General features: G+C 39.7%; 1 protein-coding gene across 3 annotated transcripts in view; it reads left to right on the forward strand.

Annotated features, from left to right (window-relative positions):
* Positions 1-4,003, forward strand: part of ITGA6 (integrin subunit alpha 6) — a 43,919-nt gene extending 39,916 nt beyond the window's left edge. For 2 of the 3 annotated variants that reach the window (XM_054069903.1, XM_054069901.1), the window contains one exon: positions 1,948-4,003. In XM_054069903.1, the coding sequence (XP_053925878.1) occupies positions 1,948-2,106 (159 nt within the window). In that variant the 3' untranslated portion in view covers positions 2,107-4,003. Of the gene's footprint in view, positions 1-128; positions 259-1,947 lie in introns of all 3 variants that reach the window. The other variant, XM_054069902.1, reaches the window with a different exon arrangement.
* The last annotated feature ends 6,095 nt before the right edge of the window (positions 4,004-10,098 follow it).

Raw genomic sequence — 10,098 nt, forward strand, 5'->3', positions numbered from 1 at the left:
TTTGTTTTTTTTTTAAGGCCCATGAAGGGATAATGGGAAGATCATTCAGAGTTAATTTTAAGTCAGTTTTAATAGGTTTGACTTCTTCCAGTCCACAAAAATTGACTAAATACCTTGCTTCTTTGTAGTGTGGTTTCTTCAAGAGAAATAAGAAAGATCATTACGATGCCACATATCACAAGGCTGAGATCCATGCTCAGCCATCTGATAAAGAGAGGCTTACTTCTGATGCATAGTAGTGATCTACTTCTGTAATTGGTAATTGATGATGTTTTTTAACTTTTAGCTGTGGCACATGCTGTGGTTGCGGTGGCTAACTGTGAAGCATTTACTGCTTACGTTCTTTTAACTTCTGGGTTTCGGACTATCGTACTTGCTTGCTCATTCTGTTGATAAATTTTCAGCTTTTGGTGCACGTGAACAAACACTGGTGCTTAACTTAGTGTAAAAAGCTTTTTGTTTATTTCTTTAGAAAACATCTTGATCTGTTGCAATTGTAATTAGTTTTTGTTTTTAAATTTATGTTTTAAGTGTACAAGTAAGTTTCTAAGCTTGAGAGATGGTATTCAGTGTTGCAAAGTTAATATTGAAAGCTAAGACTGTGTGGACAATGGATAAACTTGCTTTACTAATCTTTAGTGCATGCTAAAAGATAAAGTGTTGCTTGTAATGAAAGGCGTTTTCATAATGAGAATTTACTTGCTGGAGAAACGTCTGTTTTTGTTCAGTTTTAAGGTATACTTTTCTAGAAACACCTCTGCTGAAGCCACTAGATGCATGATGACTTATGCTTCTAGCAACCTTTATTTAACTCTAGATGTTACATGCATGTACACGATATTAATAAGTGATGCTTGGGATCAAGGAGTTGGGAGGAATTATTGACTATAATATGCCAAAACAGTGTTTAATGAAATGTTAACTCAGAGGCTAAAGATTTGGTCTATGCCTGGGTGTATTTTTCTTTTTAAAATTCAATTCCATGTAAGTTCTAATTTTTTTGAAAAAGAAACGGACCAAAACAAAAACCCCACCAACCCAAATACTATGAACAGAACCTTGTCACTTTAAATCTTTTTTTTTTTTTCCCCAGCAGTATCTAGTGACAACTGAATGGCACATCTTTTAACCTTAATCTTGACATCAGTGAAGTTGTGTCTACAGATCACAATTTTTCTAACACTGTCCCTAACTCCATTTTGTTTTGAAAATTAAATTCAGTCCATTTTTCAACATTTAAAATCAGTTCTTACAGTGGCTTTGAATAAAAAAATGGCAGGGCACAAATAAGCTGTACTAGATCTGATTTGGGGAGATTTATGTCATGGCATATTACAGAATTTTCAAGTTGTCCTCAGTTTGCCATAGGATAAAAGGGACAAAATTCATGTTCTAATACTGTCAATGTGTAGTTAGTTCAGGCGACTGTAGCAGAGATGGTGCTTTGAAAAACAAGGCCTCAAATGTAACTTCTCCTGAAGGCCCTGGAAATCTTTCTGTAGGTTTTTAAAGGTAAATTGTGTTGCTATATAGAAAGATACTGAAGTAGAGTCCTACCCTGGATTCAGGAGAAGCAAGCTTTCCTGAACTGTACCTACTACTTTGTGTAGCATTGAATTCTCGCATTATATGAATGAATAGTTTTATAAAGAAGGACTTAAGACTTGTAAAATAAATTTAGAAAGTTAGCGTAGGGAATATTTCTGAGGTATTAGAGTACTGTATTGTCAGACTGTGCCATTTGCCTTCAACTGCTAATGGAACAACTAATGTAGACCTGCTGGCTCACATTTTTACAGCTACGTATGCTACATTTTTGGCCTGCGCCTTTTTGTTTTCAGTTTTCTCACCTGTATATGTATGCAAAGAAGAATTTCCTGCCTCTGTGATTCTAGTACTTTGGCAGCAACTTAAGCAAAACTTGTTCTTTTTTCTTTTCTGCCCCAGTGCGGGTTCTTCCAGCGTTCTAGGTACGAAGACAGTGTCCCCCGATATCACGCTGTAAGAATTAGAAAAGAAGAGCGACAGATCAAAGATGGAAAATGCAAAGACCTTGAGACAAAACAATGGTTCACAAAATGGAATGAAAATGAAAGTTATTCTTAGGGAAACGTTCATCTGCAAAGTTCAGGTAGAGGTTAATGTTTTCATTAATGGAATACTGATGGAGTCAGACCTATGAATACTATGGACGTTCACAATTTGATTGTAAATATTACTACTTATATCAAAGCTTTTTTTTGCACAGTTAAAATTGCTTCAACAGACTTTAAATCTGCATTATTTAATTTCCAGACTGCCTCTTTTTCCCTTCAAATCTAACTGGAATGATTTGGAGTCCTTTCTGCAAAACCACTATGACAGACCTTTTCCTGTGATCCTAACTTTCTTCCTAGGTATGCAAGGAACGCGTGGTTAAGCTCAAGACAGGCTGTCCATCGTTCCCTCAATGCACAGTCCATTATAAACACACAGTGACCTTAACACACTTTGTTCAAGTATAATCTGAAAACCTGCAAATCTACTTTAGTCATAAACTTTGCCTGCTGCAGTAGTTAGGGCTTAACAAAAAGCATCATCTTAAATTGCATGTGCAATGGGTCATGTTGCTCAATTTTTTTTTCTTAAGAACAGATTGTGTGATTCTTGCTCACAACAAATATACACAGGTTTTTTTTAAGAGAGTCTTGACTATTAGATGTACTTTTTGTATATAGATTTTAGTCATCTTTGTATTTATTTTTGTTACAAATCATTGTCTTTGACTAACTATTAGGCCAAAGACTTAACTGAACCTTCAAATCCACTGTGGTTTTGAACTTCAGATTATGAGACCTGAGGATTTCACTGCATTTTAATAAATCACTGAAGGTGCCAATGCTTTCTAAAAATGTAAATATTTATTCTGATGTGTATGAGTTTTCCTGATAATTTTAACTTTATGTAATAGTAATTATCAGGTCTTGTAACATGATTTGTATATTACTTCAGACTATTTAAGGATTTGGACACCAAGCAGAAGTAGCATTTTTAGATACAGTTTTATACTTGGTGCAAAGAGAGAGGTTCTCTGGAAACAACTTTCCAGCATCATAAGGACTTCCTGTTTGGCAAAAGGCATTGACTACTGCAGCTGTTACGTAGCACTTGAAGGAGGCTATAAATGCCTAATGTACCTTAACTACAGGGATCTGAGCTGATCCATGTTGAGACTACTGAATCCTCTTGAATACCTGAATGTTGCTAAAAGTAGAACCACGATGTTATGTTTATCAGTAATCTAGTTATTGTAACATAACTGATAAAACTATTTAGGGAGTTTACATTTTTACCCATGTTCTAAAGCGTTGGTACTATTTAAGAATAAAGATTTAGTTCACAATTGTTTAATCCATGTGAAACAAAATTCTACGCAAAAAGTATGTGTGGTGACTGCTAGCAATCTAACTATGCAAAAACCTCTTGGTACTTTTTGCCCTTCATAGGGTAAAAACCTGCTAGGAGGGCAGTTGTCAAGTGTCTTATTTTTACTACTAACTTTGAACGTAGCTTCTTGGAAGGTGTGGTCATCAAAAAAGTTATCATTTTAGAAAATGCATTAATTAATTAGTCCCATCTTCGTCCCACTAAATAATCTCAGTATGTTGTGACCCTGATTTTGTGCACCCTTCCACATGTATTTAGCGGTTACCTAGGTTTTGAGTTTCTAAAATTCTAACTTACTTGCTGAAAAGCTCAGCAGCATCAGAAGCCAGGCTAATCAGGGGCTAAGAAGCTTGACAAATAGCCTTGAATTTAAAACCAGATTGTGGCCATCGCCTAAGAACATGAATGTCTTAGCAGTGTTAAACTGAAAGTTCGTGAAAAATAAGTCAAATCACTGGCATACTTCTTATCTCAAAACTTTTTTCTTATACCAGCTAGCAATGCTACATCATTCTGTAATTAGAAATTACCTGTGGATATTTGTATAGAAGTGTGAAATAAATTTTTTTAAATTACACATTGTTTTGGTAGTAGTGACTTCTTACAATAATGAACTGAAGTAGCCACAGGTAAGTAAGTTCACTAGAAGAGCAAGCTGAAAGTTACAAGCTTTAACAAACTGTTTAATTCTCAATATTGCTGTAACTCAATGCCCTCCCCTGTGCGAAGAGGCAGATAAAGCAGCTGCAGGAGATAACACACAATCTCATGCTCACAGGCTCTCTGCTGCTTGCTGCAGTTTCAAGCCTTGGTAAGAGTCAGGTATGGAGTCTGGCAAAGCACCAAGTGTCAGCTCCCGCAGGACAGAGCTGCCTTCTCCCTCCACACTTCCCTTGTGCTACCCCAGGTGCCTTGAATGCAGGCAGGCTTCCGAAAGCTCCCCTGCCAGGCGGGTGTTTCTGTCACTGGTAAGATGGGTGCATCCCCTAATACTAGCCAAGAACTTCACATACCTCTCTGTACATAGCAGTGTAAGTTTGATACTGACAGCCAATTGTGTGATTGCAGAGTAGAGCTTCAACTGACCAAAAGACCCTAGAAAAGTAAAAAAGAGGCAGGAGGAAACAAAATGGAGAAAACCTGTGGATTATCTCCATTTTTAAGATGTTAACCCTCATGGGATGCTTTGGTCACCTTTGCTAAAAGGAAAGGCTTTTTGATGCAACAAGGCCTGAAGGTGAGAGTTAGGAAGATGCCTGCTACACCAGTGTTTGTAGTCGCAGCCATGAAGCTTCTAGGACTAGAACAAGAAGATGCTGCTAGATCTTTCATAGCACGTAAAAAATCTGGACTCAACCTGCTTTTATTAAAGAATTGTTCTTATTTACATAACTACCCACAAACGTTTGTCCACAACAAGACAAAATACGGACTGGGAGAATAGTTAAGTAGTTGCTCATGGTAAATACAGTACAATTATAGTATATTAGGTTATATATATATATCCTCTTAATACCGTACACATCTAGTACTAGATATAGTAGTATATACTATATACACAGTAGTACAATACTTAACTGTGTGGTATGTGTATAGTATACATGTATATGCATATACAAAAATCCCAATGTACTATATTTGTACTCTCTCTAGATACTTACTACATACAATACGTATAGTACACACACATTCTCTCTATGTAGCCTCAGGTCCATAAACACCAAGGGCAAGTCTTGTGTGACCAGCCTAGTCCAGAGGATGCTACAAAAATGATCAGAGGGCTGGAGCGCCTCCCATACAAGGACAGGCTGAGAGAGTTGAGATTTTTCAGCCTGGAGAAGAGAAGGCTCCAAGGACATCTTATAGTGACTTTCCAGTACCTGACAGGGACTACAGGAAAGCAGGGAAAGGACTTTTTACAAGGGCTTATAGTGATAGGACTAGGGGCAATGGGTATAAATTGGAGAGGGGCAGATTTAGACTAGATGTAAGGAGGAATTTCTTCACTATGAGAGTGGTGAGGCACTGGAACAGGTTGCCCAAGGAAGTTGTGGATGCCCATCCCTGAAGGTGTTCAAGACCAGGTTTGACGGGGCCTTGGGCAGCTTGGTCTAGCGGGATGTCCCTGTGCATGGCAGGGGGATTGGAATTGGATCTTTAAGGTCCCTTCCAACTTGAAGCATTCTATGATTCTGTGAAACAGAATTGCTAGTAAGCTGCAATGCCTTCACATAGGTTTAACTGTCACAGCACAGATATATCATATGAGAAGCTTTCAGTGTAAGGGCCATCACAGTATGGTTTCAGTAACCACCTGTGCAGAAGTTACTATGTGGAAGAAGAGACGGAACAGGTTGCTTGGCTGCAAATGTTGGGAATTGGTATATAAGGGGAAGGGAAGCTTTTGAAAGTTGTACTAAAATCCCAATCCCTATTTGGAGTACCCACGCTACAATGCTGTCACTTCAGCAGTGTGCCTTAAGTCAAATAAACAGACTACACAGAACCAGAAAGCTACTTACTTAAAAACAACTCATCTAATGTCTCCCAGCACAGAGTAGGAGAGCCTGTCAGCAGTTGGTTTGCAGGAGCCAGGAGAATGGAGTGAAACAAACAGGCAATTGTAGGTTGTGCTCTGAGCCAGAAGGGGCCCATGGAAATGCTCTGGCTGTGTTTCCAACTGCACACCCGTGTGTGACAACATGAATGCGAGCAGTGCATTCCACTATGATGGCTGTGTAAGCTGTTGTTTCAATTTTTATCTCAGTCCTCAGACAGTTTTAAATGTCCATTTATGTTCCTAGCCCTGGATTCATAGTTAATACTATACACCCTTTACAACCTCATAAGCATTGCTGGAGTCTTAACTACGCTTCTTGTGAGAAAAACACAGCAACTCCTTACCTTGAGAAACCACCACAGAAATCTGCCTTAATTCCCAGCCAGGGTGTGATATTGTCGCTGTGCAGGGGTGTGGGACCTGTAGTTTGCATTTTCCATCCTTATAGACAGATCCCTTTCCACCTTTGTTTTCTAGCTCTGCAAAATGGTTGTTTGCAAGCAGCACCTTTTCAGGGTTGTACCTGCCTTAAAGATCGTAGAAGACAGAGGCAGAGAACTGAAGGAAGTTTTAACAAACAGAGGTGTCCTTGCTGCTTCTTACCTAACTATAACAGAACAACCACTCACCACCGATACACAGTGCTAGCTATTTGTTTCCTCTTGTCTCTTAAGCTCAGTGTTGGCAAGGGGCAGGGGAGTAAGGGACAGCAAAGTGAAATACTTCTGCCAGGACCATAGGAAATAATGCGACTGCTAGTTTGATTAAAAGAAATGTTTGCGGACTATTGCTTGGTTTCTTGACATGGAGGGGACCAACAGTTAATATTACGTAGCTAAGAAGTGTTGTAATTGCCAGCCTTCTTAACCAGACAGCCCGTCACTGATTCCAGCTTAGCACGAAGAAACAACGTAAAAATCGCCATCCTGGACCAGACCACCTGAATCAGCATCCCATCCTCTGACAATGGCCAATAGGTAAGTGGCATGATCACGATACTTTGCTGTTGGTGTTCCCACAAAAGGCCAGTGCTCAGGCCAATGCTCAGCCTGGCTATGTAGTAGCTATGTAGTATATTTTTCCCACAGAAGAAAATGCCATTCGTGATAATCAAATAAAGAATTCCTCTAACTGCCTTTTGAATCTTGAGTCATGAAGTTGTACAGGGCAAAAATTCAAAAACTCTGAAGTTTAGCTATACACTGGATAAAAACAAATAAGGCCATCTATATGTTTCTCTTGAAACTACTACAATTTGATAACTCATACAGAAGCTACTCCATATTTTAGACCTTTGTTGCCATATTATTATGTTTTTATTTCTACTGAAAAAAAAAAGAAGAGACCAAAGCCACATCAAACCAATAGAACCCTAAGGAAATCTTCGAGCACAGCAAAAGCAGCTGAACTAACTAACAAAAAACTAACAACAACAAGAAACCTTTGTGCAGAGTAAGCACACAGGCTGAAAAGAGACACGCAACAGGTGGAGCAGATGACTGCACAGCCATCATAGCAAAGCACATAAACCATGGAAAGAAACGAAGGAGATATTCTATGGCTATCCATATCTGGCAAATTTAGTTTTTTTCTTAATCTACAATGCATCTATTCTGGAGGAAAGGGAGGAAAAGAAAGGGAAAAAAAAAAGGCACTAGTACATGCAGCAACCAAGAATGGTGACTTCCAATAAGGGTTTATTTATAGTACCCGTTTTACAAACCAAGAACTCTTTCTACAGAACACCCTGCAAGAATGCTGTGCTTCCAATTATCTTAATAAAACTTAAATTGAAAAAAAAATTACAGTGTAATTAGGTTAAAACTAAATGATCTGCTTTCAATTATCTTGAAGTCTGATTTGTTCTATACCATTTAAATTATGGATCCACATGTATTATAATTTCAGGAACACCAATAAACAGAAATATAAGTAGAAAAATTACAAATGAGAAAAAAATACATTTCTCCTTTTTGGTTTGTGTAAGAATTTACAGAAATTGGCACATCAGAACTCCAGCTAGTGTCACAGTGAATCAGATCAGAGTAAGCTCCCAGAAGACCATAGTGAGAGAAACAGTTTTTATAAGGGACTGGGGCAGGGGAGAAGAGAGGGAGCATTAGAAATATTCTTCAGTGTTTTAATAGAATGTGTGTATGTGGATCAGTGTCTGACCAGTTTAAACTGCCCAGGGAGATGGTTAAGTCACCATCCCTGGAAGTATTTAAAAAATGGGTAGATGAACTACTTAGGGATATAATTTAGTAGTGGACAGGTACAGTTGGACTCGATGATCTCAAACGTCTTTTCCAATCTAGCGATCCTGTGATCCTAAGAAAACACCTTTAGGTAAACAAATAGAGTTTGTTCTGCTCTGAACACCACATTTAAAGACTTATCCACAATTCTTTCTCCACAGTTATTTCTGTGACTGCTCATCCTGCATTATTTTCCCTGAGAGAAGTGCTCACTGTTTATATTATTGAGAATGGGCTCTAGCTTACAAAATTGCAGTGATTTATTTAACCTCTGACAGCCTTTGCCACATTTTCTGGCTGGGGACTGATGGCCAAAGATAACTTTAGGCAGCAGGCCAGTTTTCGAGGCATGCCTGGAAGCTGAAACATCAGGCATCAAGACAATAATATACAAGCATAAAAGATGAAGCCAATCATTAGAACTTGCAACAACTTACAAATACCCAATTTACTGCCTGTAGGCACTGCTTTAAATTAGTGCTGGCTCACAATGGAAAGGCCATTATAACATGGTTTCAAGACAAGCAATTCCTAAGTAGGAGCCTCAGACTATTGCAAACAAGTAGCACGAGCTACTATTTGGTGTTTCTGGGGGTGGCCTACAAACAGCAATAAAATAGAAACTGTCAATAACCTCTACCTGTAGAAGACTTGCAGAGACAGACAAGCTGTTATTTTGTCCCATCAAACATGACTCCCTGGCCAGAGCAGAAAAAGCCATTCATTTCTTGGCACAAGATGAAGATTATAAACATGATTATAAACCAGATGAATCAGTCTAATCCCAAACTACTGCCTCATTCTTACAAATTATTGGTGCAGTTACTGCTCAGAAAATTGCCTCCGGAGGAGGACTGAAGTGAGGTTTTCTGTATTTCGATGCAACATTAAAAAAACCCAACCCCCTTAATTCATTGTAACTCCACCTCTCTAAAGAAGTCTCTGAGCAATCCAGGAAGACACTGAACAGATTAATGTGACGGAAATAGCAAGGTGATTTCGACTCTAGCAGAGGCCACTGGCTATCCATCCCTGCTCTCAAGTAACGGAGCAGTCACAGGTACAAGGCATGTTCAAAGGAAAATGAACAATACTGAAAAGTTAGTTTTATAAGATAAATTTCAGGGGCAAACACAAGTATCCACAGTAAAAGGAGCAAATTATACAGGGTGAGAGCCACTATTGTACCGTGTTGCACATCATTTTGATTTAGAATCATAGAATAGGTCGGGTTGGAAGGGACCTTAAAGATCATCTAACCCCAACCCCCTGCCATGGGCAGGGTCATTTCCCACCAGCCCAGGCTGCCCAAGGCCCCATCCAGCCTGGCCTTGAACACCTCCAGGGATGGGGCAGCCACAGCTTCCCTGGGCAGCCTGTGCCAGTGCCTCACCACCCTCATGGTGAAGAAATTCTTCCTTATGTCTAGTATAAATCCGCCCCTCTTCAGTTTACACCCATCACCCCTTGTCTTATCTCTACAAGCCTTTGTAAACAGTCCCTCCTCTGCCTTCCTGTAGCCCCTTCAGGTACTGGAAGGTCGCTATAAGGCGTCCTCGGAGCCGTCTCCTCTCCAGGCTGAACAACCCCAACTCTCTCAGCCTGTCCTCGTATGAGAGCTGCTCCAGCACTCTGAGCATCTTTGTAGCCTCCTCTGCGCCCGTTCCAACAGCTTTACAGGATTCAGTATCTACCGTGCAGTACGAAATGCTTATAATACCTTAACTGCGTGCTGTTCTGGATGTTGCTACCCGAGCAGGACAACGACCTCAACCACCACCGCTGCTCGGTGCCTCAGGCGGACTACGCGGGTGCGACACACGCCCGAACATCTTCACCTCCGCGCCCGACTCT

The sequence above is a fragment of the Cuculus canorus genome, chromosome 6 (assembly GCF_017976375.1).
Source record: "Cuculus canorus isolate bCucCan1 chromosome 6, bCucCan1.pri, whole genome shotgun sequence".
NCBI classification, from domain to species: Eukaryota; Metazoa; Chordata; class Aves; order Cuculiformes; family Cuculidae; genus Cuculus; species Cuculus canorus.